This window comes from Sparus aurata, chromosome 7 (genome assembly GCF_900880675.1).
Source record: "Sparus aurata chromosome 7, fSpaAur1.1, whole genome shotgun sequence".
Lineage (NCBI taxonomy): Eukaryota > Metazoa > Chordata > Actinopteri > Spariformes > Sparidae > Sparus > Sparus aurata.
Genome location: NC_044193.1, coordinates 3853733 through 3876701, shown reverse-complemented (window position 1 = coordinate 3876701; position 22969 = coordinate 3853733). Strand labels below are relative to the sequence as shown.

The 22969-nt window shown below is 44.2% G+C and overlaps 1 protein-coding gene across 1 annotated transcript in view; it reads right to left on the bottom strand.

Moving 5' to 3' along the window:
• The window catches only part of LOC115585765 (XK-related protein 7-like), a 66291-nt gene extending 48592 nt beyond the window's left edge, over nt 1-17699 (bottom strand). Inside the window, exon 1 of the mRNA XM_030424395.1 lies at nt 17002-17699. Within this exon, the coding sequence (XP_030280255.1) occupies nt 17002-17603 (602 nt within the window). The 5' untranslated portion in view covers nt 17604-17699. The remainder of the gene's footprint in view (nt 1-17001) is intronic.
• Nucleotides 17700-22969: the final 5270 nt, after the last annotated feature.

The window sequence follows — 22969 nt, the reverse complement described above, 5'->3', positions numbered from 1 at the left end:
TCTTCCTCAGATTGACTTTAAAGCCTTTTCATTATATTCTATTTGGTCAGACAGTAAGAAGAAGAAGAAGAAGAAGAAGAAGAGGAGGAGGAGGAGGAGGACGGCTTCAATCCAAAAACATCAAGACACATTCAAACACAATAAAGGTGTAATAAATAAAACGTGGCATATTTCCTTCTGTAAGCGTATTTCATTATTATTCCCCCTGATTAAGACGCCATGTGTGCTTTTCCCTTTACAGTCGCACCGCAGGAGAACAAAGAGCAGGACGAGGCCCGGCGAGCCGAGCCCAGAGCGCAGCAGAACAGAGCCGAGGCGTTTGAACTGCAGGCGGGTCGGGCCGATTGATTTATCAGGGCCTGTTCCTTCAGAGCCTCGTTCGTCACCACAAACAGGACGAGGCTGATCAGACGGGGAGCGTAAATCACAACACAACCACCGCGACGCACAGCGCACACGACCCGCGGGCCGACACGGCCGGTGAAAAGTCTGTTTACCTACAGAACGCTGCCGTTAGCATCTTATCAAATTATGGGTTTAATATGTTCTGTGTTTTATGTCCTCCGAGTCGCTGCCGGCCGTTCTGATCACCTGATAGAGAGAAGAAAAGCTTTGTGAGCAGCCAGAGAAACACTAAAGAAAACTAACGTCGCTGTGTAGAAACACTCGGCACACAAACACACCGTTTAATACCAATAACCAACAAAGTCATCTCAAATCATTCAGCACGTTTACATGACCACAGTAATCCGATTACTGGGATTAATCAGGCTATGATAATAATCTGATCTGACGCGTTTTGGTCTACGCGATTCAGGCAGTTAGTGACGTACGTGACTGCTCGCGTTTCAACAACATCCGGCTTCTTTTACACATGTGCCGACGTAAAAGAACTAAAAGAAACCAGATTAACTGCAAACATGGTGCCGGATAAAACAGAATATCTGGAAATAAACTAGGTGTGTTTGCTGTTACAGTGGAGTGGGTTTCTTCTCCGCACATCTCATCAGATCGGGGTATCCCATCATGCACCTGTGGCGCCAGAAGTGTCAGGTAGTCAACAGACGTAACCCGACGTCTTGAAGTCTGATTTACGTCTTTCTTCTTCTTCACAACAGTCTTGGATGGCTACATGATCATCGACTGTCACTGCCGTCGTCAAACGGCCGTGCTGTGGTTGAATTTAGGAAAAGATCGTACAAATTGAATCAACTACGTTCAGTCTTCTAACTTTTGTCACTTAACATAAGCAACACAGGTTCGTCAGGTAGTTGTTGGCATTGGCGTCCACAACAGAACATCCATTGAGCTCTAACACAGCGTGAAACTCTGATCAGGCTGCTGAATATACAACAGGAACCTCAAAGAGAGTAGATGTACACGGTCGTCAAGATATCTCAGCGGCATCAAGGTAACATCAGCGGATCATGACCAGTCGTCTTTTAGAGGCGTTCCAGGTCGGCTGAATATATCAAAGTCATCCACAGACTATCAGCTGTGATACTATAAATCTTTTTAAGTGAATCTTTTTGATTAAACTCAAAATTCAAGCGTGTTCAGCTTCAGTGAAAGCTCAGGAATCTCTGCGGACGCTCCGATTCAACAACCGCTTCATTCAGACTCACATCGTCCAGAGTCGTATTCAGTTTTATTTGCCTTTTTAAACTCTCAGACAGTCGTTGTGCAAAGAAAAAACCAAATGAGACCACCTTCTTATTCATCCGTCTCAAGTCGTCTCGGCTGTTAATGCTCAAAGACTCGGAGGGGCCAGAATTTCAAGCCGACGGTGTTACATCAGCTCGCTCTCGTGTTTGATTTGGGAAGTGTGAGCTTATGTTGGTGTAATCGATGGTTCAGAGGGTGCACAGGTTTGGGGCTCAACAGGGCTGCAGAACTCTGTTATCACCACTGTTAAACACAAAGGCGGGCGCAGCAGGACAAGACGGCGAGCGAGCCAGAAATTTGTAAGAAAAAGGTTCAAACTGTGATTCAGAGCGGCTGCTGTGAGGCTCGTTGTGATGTTGACGTGGAACATGGACACCAGACGGAGACGGAACAACCGCGTGCATCACGTGCACGAACAACAGAATGAACAAGACTTTTATAACAGCTGAAACAAAACAAAATATTATGATAAAATGTCAGAAAATTGCTGAAATCCTGAACTGCAACCTTGAATTTGAGTCTCAAGCCCCTAAAAATGTTCCCTGTGTCTTAATGTGGCCCCTCACATGTGGAGGATTTTCCTCTTAAACACACACACACACACACAAAGTCGCACAAAGGAAAATCCGGAGAGACAGATCAGAGAGTGTGTGAGTTCAGAGAGCTCAGAGAGAGAAAACCAGAATCCACAGCGATACAACCGTTCCTCTGGGCCTGGAACATAAAGTTCACACACTCGAGGAGAACGTGTCTCAATGTGTTTGTACGAACGAAAAGACCAAAAGAGGAAGAAAAATGTGTGTGTCTGCGACTGTGTGTGTGTGTGTGTGTACACCTGCAGGGTGCACGCTAATAACATGCATCACTGAAGCGCACACAGAGATAAACTGACAAACCCTGTGCAGGCCTGAGTCCATGTAATGTCCCAGATTACACCATATATCCATCCATCCAATCGATACACAGCTTTTATATGCATCGTGTACGTCCGTCCCTCCATCACCAGGTCTCGTATCATACTCTGAGGCGGTGACGAGAATATGGAGGTTAAGAGTAAAACCGGAAAACCCCAGAACCAACACGAGTATGGCAAGGAAATGTTCTGAGGCCACAGCTGAACTTTATGCATCAGCAACTCACTGATCACACGTGTCTGGCTGCCATTTAGCTGATGGTGCTGGTAGAGTTTGGAATTACCAATGAGAGTGAGAAAATATGATCATACTGCTGCACTTACGTCACTACGGGAAGTCGTTCTGGTGCTTTAACACTGAACGCTGTGGACGAAACCGCAAGAAGCGAGTTAGAAAGTCTTCACCACTCATACTGCGACTACAATCAGCATTATTCTGACCGTCTTCAGTTCAGAAGTACGTTCGGACTCTTTCTAGTCTAAGCTGTCGACACCACCCACTGTATATATAGCGGACAGAACCATCGTGAGGTCGTCCATTGGTTTCTGAAGAGCCAGAGTAAAGCTCAAAGTGTTGGTGCCAGCAGGATCTGACTCTGCAGAACTCCCAGCTAATCAAAACATATCAACAGGCCCCACCAAGAAACTACCAAGCTAGCTCAGGCTAACAAGCTATCTGTGTTCCTGGTTCTTTCTGTTACCCTATCCTCCAATCAGCCTTCAAATAAGTTGATTTCAGCACCTCTGGCGCTCATTACTGCAGACAGATCGACAAGCGAGAGTGATGATAAATCCACTTTTTAATCCCAGAAATGTAAGAAAACAAACTGTGGTCTTCTCCACTGGGTGTTTATTCCTCCAGAAGCTCCGAAAACACAGACATCCGTCCCTGCGCTCCGATCCTCACAGCAAAATATATTTGGATTAAAGTTTCTCCACAATGCATCAACACCACAAACACAAGAGGAGCAGAGAGGTCGAGATCGGTGAAGCTCAGCACAGCTTTCTGTTACTCAGAGCGACCACTCCCGTAATTTTGCGCAATTTATAGCCGGTATATAATTTAAACAAGCAAGTAAAATAAAAATCCAACCCTCTGTACGGGTGTCATAAGCAGGGAGGCCCAGGACTGTCTTTTGGTACCTGTGCACAAGGCCCAAACGTGGCCCAATTAAAAAAAAAAAAAACTCGCTCTAAAGTGCCCTCCTTGGAGCCAAAACGTGCACTAAAGTGCCTTCTTGGGAGCCAAAAAAGCATGCCAAAGTGCCCTCTTGGTTGGCAAAACATACTAAACTGCCTCCTTGGCTGGTTAAAACATGATAAACTGCCCTCTTGGGAGCCAAAACACATGCTAAAGTGCCCTCTTGGGAGCCAAAACACGCGCTAAAGTGCCTTCTTGGGAGCCAAAAAAGCATGCCAAAGTGCCCTCTTGGTTGGCAAAACATACTAAACTGCCTCCTTGGCTGGTTAAAACATGATAAACTGCCCTCTTGGGAGCCAAAACGCATGCTAAATTGCCCTGTTGGGAGCAACAACACATGCTTAAGTGCCCTCTTGGGAGACATAATGCGTGCTAAAGTGCCCTTCTTTTCGCCCCTGCCCTTCAAAAAGTCTGTGCATGCCACTGGTACCAAAATTGTTTATTTCTGCTTTCATTTTTAAGCTTGGCCTAATCTAAACCTTAGTGTTGTCACAGCAGAAGATGTTTCATGTTTGGATTCAGAAGGCACCAGAAATGATGACTGAAGTCCAGAATATATATTTTGTTAAGTCAAAGATGGCAAACCTGCATCTCCATCCGCCCTGGAAGACGTCGTCCCTCTGCTACCATTGCAGAGGTTTCTTGCATCTGGTTTCCCCATAAAAGGTTTTTTATTGAAACCCGAGGATCTAATGACACGTGCTGCACAGATTCTAAAGCCCCTTGAGGGCAAATTTTGCGATATTGGGCTTTACAAATGAAAATGACCTAAATACGTCCTAGAACGGATGCTCAGTTCGTCACCCCATCGAGAAGGAAATAAAACGATATTAAAACATCGACCACCAGCCGATCGGAAGTGTTCGCTCACACAGAGGATTCACGCCGCAGTTATCTACCGTAATTGCTTCGGTCTGCAGCTGCACGCGTGAAAGCAAACAGGAGAGGAAGGAGCATGTCGGAGCCCTCGGGAGGGGAGGCAGCTCCTCTCCCTCCGTCTGGCTGTTTCTGACTCAGACCATAAAACCATCCATTCACCAGCAGAAATGTTAAAATACAGTCTGCTTTCTCCCCCCGATCCATCAGCTGATAATGATCTCATCCAAATGGCGGCGTGGAGATATTCTGACTGCAGCAGTTAATTTGGAGCAAAGGGCTGTAAAACAAGATGAACTTTCCTGATCCCCGAGGAGAAAGTGGGTCATTACTGCAGCAGCGCCGAGGCTGCGAGCGAGCCGCGAGGTGGCCCGATGCTCCGGAGGCCGGGAGCTCTGCTGAGGATGGTTATACACCGGACGAATCCATCCATCCATCCATCCATCCATCCATCCATCCATCCAACTATCAATCCATCCATCCGTCCGTCCGTCCATCCATCCATCCATCTATCCATCATCCATCCATCCATCCATCCATCCATCCATGTTTGATGCACATCCATACCTTCTCACCTTCTCATCCCAACAGAAGTCCAACCAGACAAACTATGTTTTAAATGCACAACACAGAACCGAACAATCAGCCGTCAGTCTGACTTTTTGTTCAGCAAAAAAAAATGTGAAACTTCTGCTCGGTGTTGATGTGATACCACTTGATGTCTTTACTTTCTGTTTGATGAATCAGCCACAGAAACAGGCTGTTTGGTTTCCTGCTGCTTCAGGAGGAGTAAAAAGTCACATGACCCTGAAGCTGTGACGGGATTTAATCCCGATTAAACTTTTTGACGAAGCTCAGCAAACGTTTAAAATGGAAATTTGCGTTCATGCAAAATAATCTTAAACATTAAATGTCGTCAGTACTTCACGCAGCTCAGACTCTTTGAAACTGACCAACAACACGATGATTACTTCACTGACTTTTTAGGGTATTTTCTTATGTAATGCACATTTTTATTGACGTTTTCGTGATGTATCTGTATCTTGACATTAGCGTGTGCGACGTATCGTGAACTGTATCGTGTCGTGCGTAACTCTGACTCCATCCTTTGCGACGAGCATCCAAAAATAACTACAGCATCTCTCAATAAATGCAGATCCACCATTTAACAGGTGTTTCCTTGCTCCTTGCTAAGTCAGTAGTTAAGCGAGTAAAGTTTTTGTCTTAAAGCACCTTTCACAGATATAAAATCACAAAGTGCTTCACAATAACATCACATTTAAAAGCAAAACATGGATGTACACGTCAGAACAAGTTCGAATGACAGCAACAACAGAACGGATTAAACAACCAGGAAGTAAAAACCAATAAATAAAAGGAGCAGGCATCTCTAGAATAAAGGTTGCCTCATGAAACTGTCACAGGAATCCAGAGTTTGTAGCGATAAAGGGGAACAGCTCGGTCACCGCAGGGTTTCATATTGTTTCAGAGGGACGGCCAGTAGTTTGTGTTCAGACAACTTCTCACCAGTTTCATGAAAAAAACAAGCCAGAAGCTTTTTTTTCCTTCATTCTGCAGAAAAACAAACAATGAAGCCGGACTGAAAATACATATAACCTCCTCTGCGGGGGTAATAACTGAGACTGTGAAATGAGAACAAACAGAATCAAACGGTCATTTATTTCACAACTAATTAATGAGTGTGTGGGCTGCTGGTTGGACTCTAATCTAGATTTGATTTAGAGCCGAAACACTCGACTCCGCGTTGAGTCGTAGCAGCAAAAAAAAAACCCCCAAAAAACCCATGTGAGCTGTGTGTGTGTGTGTGTGTGCTGCATCTGTGAATACATTATCTACACTTAGTCACATCCTTCAGTACGTGCGTGCGTGTGCCCACCTGCAGGCACATGCTAATGACATGCATCACTGCGGCGCGGGCGGCAACTGAGCATGTGCGAACGGCGTGTGCTGCCCTACATACGGCGCACAAACAGACACAGAGAGGATGTCGACGTGGAGATGAGAGGCGCGTGTCAAGACTTTTCAAACTTCTGGCGCGACGCTCCTCCGCCCGCACCCACCTGCACCACCTGTGTGTTGATTTGAGGCGAACAACTAAATGCAGAAGCAGAGAGACGCTGACTGTAAGCAGAGGACAAGAAAGAGAGACAGAGAGAGAGCAAGTGACAGAGACAGATCGGATGACGGGGGCAGCTAGCAGGAAATGCTACATCCCAGCACAAACACACACACACACACACACACTCTCGCTAAAAGATGTGATTGACAGCTCCCTCAAGGGCCGTAGTGAATAATTCAGCGCAGTCTGACGGACCGACAGACAGGAGAGCACACAGAGAGACACAACATCAGTCAGAGACGCAGACTGAGGGGAAGACGGACAGACAGTGAGACACGTGCAGAGACACGTACAGGTGAGTCAGGAGGCTGCGGATCATCAGAACTTCCCCTCCAGGCATATTTTTATTCATAATCAATAACTCTATTGAATTTTACATAAAGCTATGTGCATCCACAGTCCGGGGATTTTCGAAATTCTTGAGGAGACGAGGTTTGAAATGCAGGCGTGTTCGTGTCTCCTGCTGCTGCTGCTGCTGCTGCCGTCCAGCGCCGGGGAGGAAAAGTTACAGCTCGACTGCAAACAGAAGAAACGGCTCGTAGTTTAACATCACGGCTAATTATAGAGGCCAGACAATTAGCTGTTAGCTAACAGTGCTAGTTAACCTCAGACCGCGACGCAGCGTCCTCACCAGATGATTTACTTTTACCTTCCATTAAAAGAGAGTTGGTTTTATTTTTCCACATCTGCATGTTTGAAGCTCTGATTTACTTCTGGCTGCTCAAAGAATCAGGATTTTTAAACATTATTGTAACTTTACAGCAAAAAAATATATAAAAAACAACGGAAGGAAATTTTAGACTGGAATTAATTTGTGCTGAAATACCAAAGATGTGTCACAAAGTTCAGCAGAGAGAAGTGACGAGTTTGTTTTTCTGATGTGAAATTGTCCTGTCGAGTGTTTATTGTTAAAAAAAAAAAGGTAGAACTTCATGTTTATTTCTGATTTTCTGTATCAGTCTCTAATCTCTCGTAGTGGTCGAGCTGCAGAATGGACGCTCATCGATGTTATCAACGTCTCTGCTGGTTGTTACGGGCGAAAACACTGATCTTTATCATTTTTAAGATGTTGGGAGATGCATTAACTTCAAGCTACTATGAAGAACTTTTGGACAAAAGCGGTCCGACACCAACGCCTGCTGTTGTGAACGGACCGCAAGATGAAGAAATGTATACCTGAAGGACTCGACAGCTGAAACAAGTTGGTGCTGTTAGTTTGAGGACGTTTCTCTCTATTCCACTTTAAGCTGATAAAAGAAATCCAGAGCCACAATTAAAAGTCTTTGGATCGCAGCTTCGAGAGAGACATTTTGTTCGTACGTCTGTGTTTCGACATGTCTATCACACTCTCCATCGGCTTCATGAATCTCTCACTGGTTTCCCTGCAGGCTGTTGGATGCTGCAGGATCAGACCTGGAGGGCAAAACAAGACGAGAGCAACCTGAAGAAACCTCTCCAGCCCTGTCGGAACACGCGGCCGCAGTGAAACATCACGTGCGATCCCAGTTTTTCAGTCAGAAACGCAGTTTAACACGATGTCAACGCATTTTTTTATACACTCAGGATCAGAAGTTACACATTTGTCACGATTCTGTTCATGGTTTTTTGGGATGCAAAACGTTTTATTTAATAAATTCAAGGGTTTGTGACTTGAATGCATCATTACAAAACTGGATTTACAAAAATGTAATCTAGTAAAATAGCAAACCTTCCACCTAATGATCCCAAAACAGAGTGTCCCCGCGCTGCAGCTGCTCAGACCTCTTGACTTCTGACCAGCCGGCTCTGTTCTTCATTTTCAGACTGTTTATTTTTGTTTAGCTCCAAAGAAAAAAAAAGAGAAAGAAAAAGCGACTCATCATCTTGAGATTATTGCTTCAACACGCACAAAACTCTCCAGCTTCCCCCTCAGGTGTGTGTCTGCACCTGCAGATGATCACCTGTCAGGCAGCTCCTCCTGATTGTGACGTCATCCTCGACCCCCTCAAAGAATAAGATAAATAAACTACAGACAGTGTCCTCTTTCCTCACCAAATAACAATGTAACATATATGATCTGTACCTGCTGTCACAAAACAAAAGACCTTCCTCATCAGCAGCTAATTTAAAAATCAGGCAGAGTTCGTACATCTGCTGATTCTTGAGTTTATTTAATAACTTTTGCACCGTGAACGAGCCGCAGACACAAAACCTGCTCAGAATCGGCATGAATGAAATTTGGAAACGATGCTAGAAGGATCAAAATCATCGACGTCTGCCAGCTGTCAGTCAAACATCTCAGCTGTAAAGACAAATGGAGGAGAACTGACTCGAACCGGAGCGTCAAAACAGAAGATTATTAATCTGAGACTTTTCTCTCACGGACATAAACAGCTGATCACCCGTTGAGCAGTTTAGGACGAGGATCCAAAACGCTCCATCTGCCCTCGTCTGCGTCACAGCAGGGAGAGGGAGGGAAAAAAAAAAAAGGAAAAAGACGTTCTGATAAAAGGCCAACGTTACGTTTCTGAACATCTATAGATGGCAACGTGTTATAAAAAGGTAAAAGATCTGACGGGAGGACCCGCTGACATTCCTCCCTTTTCATCGCCGTCGTTCCCCCTCCAACATGGCTGCCAATTGCTCGTTACCCCGGGGAGCCGCTGTCCGAGGAGACGCTGAGTGACAGCCCCCCAAATTAAAATGAAAAGTAAGAGCAATAATCACTGAGCGTCACTTCTTTTATGAATGAGCGGCTCCGACGAACACACACACACACACACACACACACACACACACTGTACATTTGAGTGATTCAGCATGTTGAGGCTGCCAGTTAGCCACTCGGGCTGATTATTAGCCGCGGCCGGACGGACACGGCTAACAGTCGGACCACCTGAGCTTGAGTGACCATTTGGAGCCGATTCAATTACTAACTCCCTGGGATTGATTGATCTGTTCTGGCACGGACACGAACCAATTGGATTGTCCTGAAAAAACTGCAACGCTGGCCGGCCATTGAAGCGCAGGCAGCTGATGCTTTATTGGTCCGTCCACCTGTCTGTCCATCTGTCCCTGTCTGTGTCCGTCCTCGGGGCTCTCCGCGTGAAGACTCTTCTTCAGAAACGGTTTTAAAGCAGCGTCATGCTTTAAACTGTAGTAGCCACCATAGTTATCATGTTATTATGCTATCTTTTGGAACACAGGACGATGGTGTCGATGATGGGAGTGCGTCATAAGTCACAGTATTGCACAAAATTCAAATTACAACCCGACGACGGGGTGATATATTCGGTTCAGCCCCTCTGTGATGTCACCATAGAGACAAAATCACAGCCGACCAACAAAACCCGTCACTGAAACCTCGTAGCCTCGTGATTTTTTACCATTTCTATTGGTAGGTGACGGCCATGTTGGTGGTGTTGACCTATATCGAGTGGGACGATGTAGTTTCACACCAGAAGGGGCGGGAGCTCGTTTTTGGGCTGCCATTTTGAAGCCTTGAGTCCGGTACTACAGCTGTTGCCATCCTGTTTTTGGAGCCAGATGTAACCAACAGGGTGGAGCTGGGAAGAAGATGCATCACTAAGTCTACAGATCGAGTTAGAAACCGAGGACACACCGTAGTAGCGACTTGTCAATCACAAGGTGAAACATACCCTGCTTTTCAACTATTTTACTCCAAACTGGACGATAAGTTAGAAAATTACCATCACGCTTTATTTCAGAAGACTTGGAACTACTCACACTCATTAGGAATCTGTTTACTGAGGTGACAAACAGAGAAGGAGGACTTCCTTTTTGAATCAGACTACAGAAGGTTTTGGCAGAGTGTGTGTAACGGAGTGACAGCTGAGTGTGTTTTGAAAACCAGATGAAAATCCTTCAGCTGACTCTGATGGTTCATGACGCTCGACTAAATCGAGGTTACTTTGAGAGGATGAGCTCAAATCACATCTTGAGCGAACCCACATTTTTTTCTCAAATTGATTCATCTGCTCCAGCGTCAGCGGCGCATCTCCTACAATTCCCAGAATGCCTTTCAACAATCCGCAGATAAAGAGATGTGACCTTGCTGCTTTTCAGCAGCGGATTTAAAATGTAGATGGAGAAAAGCGATATCGACAACAGAGCGAGAGTCTCCGGCGAGAAAAAAAATAAAGGTGAGTCGACCTTGATTCAAACCCCAACCTGTATTCATGCTGCAGTGCATTATGGGATTTGTCCTGCTCCTGTGGCTGTGGGTACTTTTGTCTCTTTATCTCCTCTGAGGTTGATCTTTCCCCCCTCAGGATTGTTCAGCATCATGAGAAAATACAGAGATTTTACAGAACAACTTGACGTGTTAGATCGCTAAAAAAAGAAATCCTCCACTGACACGAAGATGTAAAGCAGACGGTAATCACCGCTAACTGCTGCTTCTCTCTCTCGCTGTTTACATAGACCATCTTTTAATGACTGACAGGGAGAAAGGAACAAAGAAGGAGGAAGATAAAAGTCAGTAGAAAACAGGGATTTTTCCTTCATCCAGTATTACGTATTCTAAGAAAACAAGGACTGTCTTCTGAAGACATTTTTTTACAGAAACTAATTTTATTTCCGTGTCATTTCTTGCATCACATTTAAAATCAGACACAGTGTTCGCTGGGAAACAGGCTGAATATTAAAACATGTTTAGCCGGCAGCATATGCAGCAGACGGAGAGAAACCACAAGGTGTTGCTCATCTTCTCTGAATGACTAAAAGGTTAAATAGAGATTAAAGATGCATCTGATACTTCTCACCGTTCATCAGCTTCACTAATTTTAACTGCAGAGAAAAAAAGAAATGGCATAAAAACACATAATTCATGAAAGCCATGTCCGTGTGGAAATGTGTGGAAGAGCTCAACACCTCTGGACTGAACTGGACTGTGAGCCGGACGTGATCACGTGACATCAGCCATCGACCTCGCCGTAAATCTTGTGGCTGAATGAGAGCAAATCCCTGCAGCCGGGTTAAAGAATCACGTGGAAACTGTGTAATGTCTGCAATGAGAAGGTGTAATAAACCTCTGACAAAATACATTAATCAAAGCCGTCCAACGAGCCTGTAGGGCTGCAGGGCCTCTAACACCACCAACGAGTCCATTTAAGGAGGAGGTTTAGGATGGATGGATGGGTCAAAGATAGAGTCCAGTGTCAAATCCAAAGAGACCTTGACCGTTTGGCTTTCCGTATTCACGTAAACAAGCTTTTGGGAAACTCCTGCCAGGTGAAGATATTCAGAAAAATCTGTTTTCAGTGTTTATGTGTGAGTTTTTTGTTTGGCAGGTTTCTGATTGGCCGGCGTGGCTTTACAGTAGAGGTCATATCACCACCTGTTGCAGCAGACAAGTTGGTGCGGACGGGAATTTCTTTGAAACCGGAGGAAATAAAATACCCGCTTACGCACGGACAAGATCTTATTCTAACTCCTGAATGTACGCAGTTGTATTTTCCTACGTTTCTCGTCTAAAGCTGAACAAACTGACATGACGGAGGTCCGGTAGCTGTTTTGGGAACGCTGATATATAGGACACTTTAGGGATTCACTGGTAACTGGATTCAGTCATTAAGTTACGAGGATGTGACGTCGGAGGCAACAAAGGTCGGTCTTTGAGGCCTTGAGTCTGGTGTCGCAGCTGTTGCCATCTTGTTTTTGGAGCCAGAGATAACCAACAGGGTGGAGCTGGGAAGAAGATGCATTGCCAAGTCTAGAGATCGAGTTAGAAACCGGGAACTCACCGTATCACAAGGTAGATACGCCCTTAAAGATACCCTGCTTTTCAACTATTTTACTCCGAAATTGGACGATAAGTTAGAAAATTAACATCATGATTTACTTCTGAAGACTTGAAACTGGCAACTGGGACCACACACTCATTAGGAATCTGTTTACTGAGGTAATAAACTGAGAACGAGGACTTCCTTTTTGATTTTGACTACATGAGGTTTTAGCAGAGTGTGTATAACTGAGAGACAGCTGAGTGTGTTTTGAAAACCAGATGAAAAACCTTCAGCTGAATGGATTCAGTCATTAAGTTACGAGAATGTGACATTGGAGGCATCGAACGTCGATCTTCTAACTATCAATCAGTGTTTCCCATCGCCCAAATGATGTCCTTGAATTTCTTTAGTTGAAGGTGTTCAATTTACTGTCATGGAGGAGGAAATAAACCAGAAACTGTTTATCTCTGATTCGCTGGAATCAGAGATATTTTACTATATTGTGTGTGAAACTGATCGATCAATCGTTGCAGTTACAGACAGCAGAGGGCAAAACTGTGACGAGGTGAACGTCACAAAAGGTCCAAAACATCTGAGATCTTGTGTATTCTTTTAAATATGAATAAATAAAAATTACGGTGGTTACTTTTATTAGATACCAAGAACAAACTACAGCTATTTCCAGCTGTAATTTCCCTCAAGTTTCTTCATGTCTCCATCTTTTGTTTTCTCTCCATCATTCATCTTCTCCTCAGTCTGACTCGGTCGAGCTGCTAACATTTCAACATTTCTTGAGACTTTCACACCACGAGCATCGTGTCAACGGAGAAACAGGACTTTTAAAACTCTACACATTGATTAGACGGATAGGATCTGAATCTCGGGGGAGGTAAAAAAAAGAAAAAGGAGAGAGGGAATATTGAGCTGCAGGTGAAGCTCCTGAGCCGTTCTCCAGACGTGCTGAATAAATCTCAGCTCATCAAATTTGAAACAAACTGGAGTCCGACTCGACGCCGAAGTCTCGCTGAACGCTGTCCAACGCTCCCGGCGGCAAACTATCACATTAAAAAACCAACTCATTGTCATTCTCCAGCTCTCAGCCTCTTATTGTTGTTCATTAATGCAGTTCATTACTGAGTCTGCATGTAATTATACTCGTGTGAATTCCCACATGCTCTATTTCTGAATCAGCTGATGCAACATCATTTAAAAAAGGAAAACTGTGTTTCTGCGTCTTCTGCTACCTTCACACAGAGGTCAGAGGACGGCAGGCCAGTAACTGGTCGACATTTCTTCACCGTGAGAGGTGATTTAAATCCTCTCTGGGAAGATCCTGACAATTACAACCAGAGTATTTCTATCCTGCCTTTGTTGCTGAAGTGTCTTTGAGCAAGCCGCATATCAATTTCTTGCTCCTTTGACCTTTGACCTTCCCAAAAGAGTCGAGTTCAGAGGTCCGGACCGCTCCTGTACATGTTTGTTGTTCTGTTTTCTGTTCTAAATGTTAAAAGAACTTCTGAAACAGAAACTTAAAGACTTTACCCAACATCTGTCCGCACGAACAAGCAGATAAAAACCAGCTTCCTGTTGAAGTGGCAGCTCGACTGACTCTGGAAGATATCACATCCAATAAAAGGAAGTTTTATCGTCTCTGCACAACGTCTCTGTCGGGTTCTGCGGAGTAGAACTGAGACGTTTAAACTAGTTTCTGGATCCGTTCTGACGTCGCTGACTCGTCTCAGTCTCGTGGGTGTTTGGACGGACTTGTTTCAGGTACTGAAACTCACCTGGTGGTCCAGTCCAGTGGATATTTCTCAGTTCAGGGTTTCCTGCACAGCTTTCGTAGACTAGACAAGCAGTTCTGCTGTCAGTCAGGTGTCGGTTCACCAGAATTTCTCTGTAGCACACGTACAGGTTTATATTCTGTGGTGCATCTTCGCCATGAATCCAGCTGTTGAATCACAGACAACTGGACCTGTTTCAGTTTCTTGAAGACGTTTGCCTCAGTTAAAAGCTTGCTAACTTCCCTCCAGTTAGTTAGAACTGAAGAAGCCTCTTGGATGAGAGGTGAGACGTCTTCAAGAAACTGAAACGAGCCCAGTCGCCTACGATACAACGCTTGGATTTACCAGGACCCGGGCGACTGAGAACCTTCATCAACATCTGCGAAAACTCAGAAAGAGGGCGGCCGTGTTCACTTTTGTTCAAAAAGGTGGAAAACCTCCAACAACCAGAATGCACTGCGACGCACCGGACAGTCAACACGAGTCGGCCGGTGCTCGTTTTCGTTCATCAACCTGTAAACCGGCCCGACTGATAGCAAACAACTTCATATCACAGCTGAACGTGACACTAAAATACGTCTCTGAATACACATTTGCAGGAAAAAGAAGTGTCGTGGTAGAATTTTACAGTTGGCGTTAAGTTTAGAAACGTGGTTCCCGTCCAAAGTGTCACATCTGACAAGTTTAAAGGCCAAATTTCTCTTTTGGTGGAACTCAAAGACGTCTCAAACATGATCAGACGTCGTGTTTTGTGAGGAGTCACCAGGAAACGTTCGGCACCACCGGGTTTAATCTTTAAGAACGGCTGTATTTCATAAGCCGGTCACGGGTTTTTAACTCTGCCGAGGATGATACCGTCCCCCTGTGTTCATGTGATATTTGTTGGCCGGTTGGTTTGTCAGCAGGATTTTCACAAAAATTACCAAGCAAATTTCCACAAAACCCGACTGGAGGACGGGTCTCGGCCCAGAATGGATCCCATTAACTTTTGGAGCAGATCCAGGATGTTTTTCTCACTTTCTTCAACACTGCAAGAGACAGCTTTTTTAATCATTTTCATACTTTTCTCAGGGAACAATGCTCGGATCTTCATATTTCATGGCTGGTGTCTTCGAGTGAGTACAATTTGTTGTGGATAAAAGAGACTGCTGGGCCTCGGCGGAGGTAGGCACTCTCCTGAGAGCCTTTCTAGATATTTTATGTAAACTCTGAGAAGAAAACGAGCAACCACAGCTGTTAGATAAATTTAGCCGAGCGAAAAGGAGATTTTCCTCCGAGTGGGAGTTAGAAAAGATTCAAAGATTCAAGTTAAGTACTTATGGTGCAAAACCAAAGTACAGATCTTGAGCGATTGTACTTCTTTCCTTTCACTGACAGTTTGTGAGCAAAACTGGCAAATATCAGTATTGTCTCTTGTTTCAAACACTTCCTGATCAAAATCAAAAGGGCTGAACTTGTATTATTATTGACTAGTCTCGACAGAAACATCAATACGTATCAATTCTGAATATTTCAAACAGTTTCAGCACACCAGTGCAAAGAACATGACTTTGTTATAATGATCTTTTAATATGAATCTCAAATTGTGTCATTTTCTTTCCTGTCCTATCGAATATGATGTCGAATATCAATATTTTACAGGGTTTTGTATCTAAGTTTGACATTTCTTGACAACATTATTATTGTGGACGATAACATTTGTTTTTTGTCTTGATCTGAGCTGGACCTGCAGTCTGGAAACAATTGGAAAGACTTTATTCTTCTCCTCACAGCAAACGTTGATGAACTTGTGATTTATTTTATTCCCTCCCCGAGATATTTTCTTGTGATTGTGATCGACTTAACGTGGACGAGCTCGCAGCTTGAGGAAAAAAAACAGTCATTTCTGGAGACGAAAACCTTCACATTCGACTCGACACGCTGTCTCGCGTGAAGCCAACGCGGCTCCGGAGGAATTTTAATCAAAGCGAGCCACATGTGTGACGGGAATCCACACCGTTCAAAGCAGCGCAGGAGAGGACGCTGTGGGTGGGAACGCTCCTTTAAAAAGATTCCGCCTGTGCATCCTCTCATTTTACATTCTATCAAGTCCCGCTGATGCTCTCATCCAAAACTACACTGAGTGTGGAGGGAGGGAAAAAAGAGAAAGATTCAAGATTCAGTAACATGACAAGCAGCCAGAGGAGGAGAGCGGCGGGACGCCAACATGCACAGAGCTTTGATTATATTCCTGTCAACATGTCAGGACCGTGACAGAGCGAGGAACCAGGGACACACACACACCGTGTTCAGACCATATGCAACCATCCACATTCTGTCACCATCAGGACAGAAAGGGCAGATGGACAAAGAGGCTCATGGGAGAGTTATCCCTGTTTTTACTATGACTGTAGTAAGTGAGAGGAGTGCAGGCTGCAGACTGGGAGAACAATCTCACCGCTCTCAGGTCGATTTCTGCCCATTTCAGCCGCCGTGCGTGTGAGGGGACGGTGATATTTTCAGCGCACACACGTGAAAATGAACGTGCACGGGCATAAAAAGCACGCACACGTACCGAGCACGTACACACACACGCGCACACATCTCCAGAGCAGGAGAGTGTTGAGCTCACATGTTAAACACGCACACACGCGCGCGCGCTCACGCACGCACACACACCCCTCTTGTTCTCCACCGTCCAGCCCGGCGCTCCTTACCTCCAGACTTGCCCCAGCTGCAGGACGTGGAGCACGGTTTGAAAGACCCACATGCAGACGGTGCAGCACCTCCGGGGGCCCCCGACTCTCCCTGCCGTCGCAGGCGGGGTAGAGGACGTGTAAACCGGGGTGGCATTCGCGGCGTTCCCCGCCGCCGCGCAGCCGCCGCGCTGGTCGCTGTCCTTGGTGCTTAACGTGTTGTCGCTTGCCGCGCCTGCCGCCACCGCCGCTGCCGCCGCTCCGGTCCCGCTGCCGCTCGCCGCTCCGTCCCCGCCGCTCAGATCCGAGTAGTCGTACACGAACCACCTGAAACTCAAGACCTGGACGACCGCTGAGGGCACCACGACGAAGACGAGCGTCAAGCCGAACCACCAGTAGTCACCTCTCAGGTAGTAGTCGGCGGCCAGCCACAGGTCGGTCGCGCCGTCGGAGAAAAAGACGAGCAGGGCGCAGAGCACCCAGCAGCAGTCCAGCAGGGTGTACGGCTTCCCGCCGGCGGCGCTGCAGCGGGGCCGGTCGGCGGGGTTCCCCGGCTCCGAGAGGCTCCTGGGCGTGTTGTCATCTTCCACAGACACCGCTGCTCCATCCGACTTAGCGGCCATGTTGGTTAGGATAGGAGAGAAAGACAGAGAAAGAGGTGGGGATAGGGAGAGAGAGAGGGAGAGAGAGAGAGAGGAGAGGAGGGGAGGGGAGGGAGGGGGCTGTGTGCAGGAGAGAGAGAGTGAGAGAGATTACATCATAACTAGCCTCATCATCAGCCAATTAATTGCGAGGCTTCATTACCAACAGCGCTGTTAACGCCGCGACACCAGCGCGATGTTTGCAGGACACTCAGCGCGCAGAGACGCGATCCTGCGAACACTGACGACCCGCCGGCGTCCGAGTTTTTATTCCTATCGTTAAATCTCCGTGCTGCACATCGACACCGGCTCTGCAGCAGCAGCGGCAGCGGCGGCGGCGGCTCTGCTGCACATGACAGCACTGTTGTTAAACTCATATGAAGATGCTTTTTTCTCCGCTGCTTCCTGCTGAGCATCACTTTCACACCAGTTTCTACTGTAAAGCCTTAAATGTTTTTTGCCTCTGCTGTGTTTTGTCTTCCTCCTGCACACTGAATCTCCCTGCAGACTGTGAAATGTTCTAATGTGCTGTGCATCGACCCTGGTTAAGTCCATGAGAGATGCATTCAGCAGTCTTCACTGTGTGGTTGTATTTACTGAGAGAAAAGCTCACAGATGTAGAAACTCACAGGAGCTCTTCAGGGAAAACCTCAGTCTGCTGTCTCACTGGAGCAGGAAGGTTAAAGGGTAATACCACTGTTTTCTCCATCTGTCTCTCCTTGTCTGCATACTTATAAGTTTTTATTTCTTCCTTCAGGTGCAGAAGCTCTCGTCTGCATGTCGATGTTTGTTGAAGTAGACAGAAAAACACGGAGGTAAGAAGATCTTCTATTACAGAAACAGGAAACTGTGAATAAAACTGTGCTGCACACTGTAAAAACTGTCATTACAGAATTTAGTGGAATCAATTTATCTCTTTTTTGAATACATTTAACATAATTATATACAGTTTTATTTGTTTAAAGTTGATTAAACTTGAATTTTTGTAGATTTTACATTCAGACCACTTCTTAACTTATAAACAGGAGTTTGTTTAACTTGAAGTCTTTTAGGTTGAATCAGTAGAAAGAAGTTTTTAATTAAACATCATCAGCATCTTGGCAGACTTCCCAGCATGCATTGTGTGAGAGGTAAAACTCCTGAGACTCTTCTTTTTTTATAGTTTGAAGTAAACATGTTTTGAAACTTGCTGCTTGTCTTTAATACATTTTGAGACTTTATCAACTGGTTTCATTCAGTCATGAGTCTGAATATAATGTCTCTGTGTAAATGTTTGTCGTTGTCAATCATTGTGATGATCGTCAGAGTCATTGAAACGTGGGTTAACATTTTAAGTGAACTGAAGATGTGTTTACAAGTTCAATTACCTTCAAAAGAAGATTTTAAACAAACTATTCAACATAAATTAACTCAAATATTCAAAGCAGCAGTTGATCTTAGACTTTTAAGGTGAAACAGCCCAAAATTATTTACATAAATCAGTTTTTAGCTTTAGAAAAACTGCAAAAAAAGAGTTAACATTCAATAACTTTCACTGTAAAAGGCTTTTAAGAATGAAGTATGTTGGTCTGTGTCAGAACAAAGGAGTTGAATGACTTTAGGTAAGTTCAGGTTAAAGAGGCTCTGCAGAACGTCTGTGTTGAGCTGGAAGCCGGACGTCGGAAGTATGTGAACACAAACAAGGAATTTGACTCTCAGTGCACAGGGAACTGTTTTAAAACATTAAACCTAGAAATGGAAAGAAATAATCGAAAAATTAAGACTTATATGTACAAGACAAATAGTGCAATTGTTAGCGGTGCAGAATTCCCGCAGCACTGATGAAGATGACGTATGCTGCAGCCCAAAACAACAGCAGGACGAGCGCGTCGGCAGCTGCCGGGCCGTCACACGACGCTCAAAACAAAAGGCTCGCCAAATGCAACGTCTGCAGAACCACAGTGAAGGACTTGGACGTGACAGACTTGATTTGGATTTGCAGAAAATACTTTTGAGCATCTCTGGCATAAAGTCACAGACTTCAACATGGTTTCAACAGAGAACTCATTATCTCCACAGCGTTGGTTTGCCACTTCTCCGCCATTCGTTCACACAGAGCAAAGCATCTCCGCCTTAAAGACGAACCGCTGTGTAATTCACAGAGAAAGCCGGCGCCGCGGCTCCTAAAGAGGTGTGACGGTCCACATCATGATGATGACGTGTGTGTGTTTTCAAGGTGTTTCCCAGGTGTCCCCCATGTCAATCTAAACCCGCAGACGGTTTATAATCATACGGATGCTGTTTTAATGTGTAGTGATTGAGATCCTGACCCACCAAACATCCTGGAAAGTGACAAAGTTAAGTTTTCAGCTCTAAATTACATCATTAAATAATCACTATCAGTAAACTGGAAGCTGTCTGACTCACTCGTGGGGACGGAGGCTGCTTTCTGGGGGAAAGTTCACTGAAGTCTCGGTCTGGAGGGTTGACCGTCGCAGAGAGTTATTTTCATCACAATTACTCGGTGAGTTAAATTGTTTTGCTGGCGACAGACGCTGTTTTTCGGGCAGAAATGTGACGGAAGAGTTGGTAGGACAGACAGGAGGACAGACAGGAGGACAGACACTTCTCCACGTATATCTGCGGTATTTTTCTCCTCATATAAGTTGCCAAAGACAGTTACAGTTACTACGTTACTTTTGTTTGGTCATGTAACGTTGCTTTGTGGGACATTTCTCTATATTTAGTTGAGTGAAGGACCTGTGCAGTTATCAGACTGTCAGATCGACACGCCCTCGATACGCGAAGCCGGCTTATCCGTTCACACTAGTACAGTTCGCCAATAATACAGCCCTGATACTACCTCCAGAGGCGGATCAGCACCAGAGCGAAATTTCCCCCCTGCTGAATCCGAGAGATTCACACTGAGACGGAGATGGAGAATTGGCGCACTAAAACCGCATCTAAACACCAGTATGAATGTGGGCTACTGTCTATACCACATTCTAACCTATATAGGCCTTCTTGTTAATTCAGTAAATGTTACGCATTAAGATATTTGCTCGTTCCAGTCATGAAGGTGTTTATTTGCATTTAGAGCAGAAGGAACGTGAGATCCAATCACAGGAGGTCACTGAGGACCTGAGGCTCGGAGATGTCCACTCCTGATTCGATCACTCGGGACGGATGGTGAAATGAAATGTGACCAGCCTCTGAAAAGACGAATACCAAAAAACCAAGACGTGTCCTGGTTCGGAGGCAGGGACCCCTAAAAGCGATGCTGAACGAGTGAGGCAAAGCAATCAGCCAATTAATAGCGAGGCATCATCACTAACAGCGCTTTTAACACCGTGACACCAGCGACGTGTTTTCAGGACATTCAAGCATGCAGAGACACAATCCTGCAAACGATTACGACCTGCAGGCTTTTTAGTTTTTATTCCCAGTCATTAAATCTCTCTCAGGCACATCACTCTGTCTCTGCTGTAATGTGTGTGTGGTCTTTAGTAAATGTGTTTATCAGGCAATTAATCAAGAGGACAATTATTTGATTGAAGTGTGAATTAAATCAATTAAAGCTGTATTGATACATTTACTGTCCAGAGATCTACAGTACAAACATGTTCAAGTCTTTGCTCCCCGTGAGTCATTAAAAACACCTACATATTGTATATTTTACTGCAGGGCTGTTTGGTCATTGTTTAAAACTTTTTAATTTTCTAACTGTGGTGAGAACGTGACATTTCGTTCTCCTCAGTGCAGAAACTTGTTTTTCTAAAGCGTGTCAGAGTCGGAGCTGCGATGATCTGGGATCTCTAATTAGCTCCCCTTAGTCTCACACTCGTAATGGGCATCATTTATCAAAAATAAAAAAAGTATTCAGGCAAATCAGTGTATTTTTCAATGCCGTGAAACAAATACCAAAAGTCTTTCAGCTCTGAATTAAACAGAACTGAGCCGATAAAACACATCTGGGGAAGTGATTGTATTCTCTGCTGCTCCGACTACTTAAACGTTTGAAATATGTGGGTGTAAAGATTATATCAGCATCCAGATGGAGTTAAGAAGTGTGAGGATATTTGTAAAACTGCTTTTTTGAAAAAACACTCTGACTCTAAAACGGGAGGGAGGTTAAACATGTGGAAATTATAATCCACATTTTAATCCACAAATGTTGATTAATGCGTGAAAATAAGTCCTTCACTTGTGAAAATGTCCCCGTTATTTCAGTTTTATATATTTACAAAATGTAGTTCACATGTGAAAATGGCCATCCATCCTAAGAAAGTGTATGAACATGTGGATTTTACATGTGAAGGACCAATTTTCACATGATGTAATGTGCTATATTTTGTTTCCATCTGTGAAAATGATAATCCACATGAATAAAAAGCCATTCACATGTGACGTTATTTAGTTTTCCCCTGTTAAAATTTAAGTTCACATGAGGAAATGTGGATTTTACATGTGAAGGAGCAATTTTCACATGATTTAATGTGCTATATTTTGTTTAATTCACAAATTCCATGTGAAATTATAATTCACATGTGATATTATTTTGTTTTTCACATGTTACGTTTTTGATTCACATGTGAAAATGTGGATTTTACATGTGAAGAAGCAATTTTCACATTATTTCATGTGCTATATTTTGTTTCCACATGTGGAAATTATAATCCACATGAATAAAAAGACATTCTCATGTGACATTAACTTTTAGTGCCATGTGAAAATGTGGATTTTACATTTTTGTTCACATGTGAAATTCCCACTATTGATGCCACAATAGTCACATGGAATAAAAGCCGTTGATATGTGACATTATTTTGTTTTCACATGTGAAAAATGTGGATTTTACAAGTGAAGAGGCAGATTTCACATGTTTTCATGAGCTATGTTTTGTTTAATTAACAAATTCCATGTGAAATTATAATTCACATGTGATATTATTTTGTCTTTCACATATTACGTTTTTGATTCACATGTGAAAATGTGGATTTTACATGTGAAGAAGCAATTTTCACATTATTTCATGTGCTATATTTTGTTTCCACATGTGGAAATTATAATCCACATGAATAAAAAGACATTCTCATGTGACATTAACTTTTAGTGCCATGTGAAAATGTGGATTTTACATTTTTGTTCACTTGTGAAATTCCCACTATTCATGCCAAATCATGTGAAGAAGCAATTTTCACATTATGTGCTTTATTTTGTTTCCACATGTGGAAACTACAATTCACATGGAATAAAAGCCGTTGATATGTGACATTATTTTGTTTTCACATGTGAAAACATGGATTTCACGTCATTTCATGAGTCATGTTTTGTTTCCACATGTGATCCTATCATATATAAATCAGATT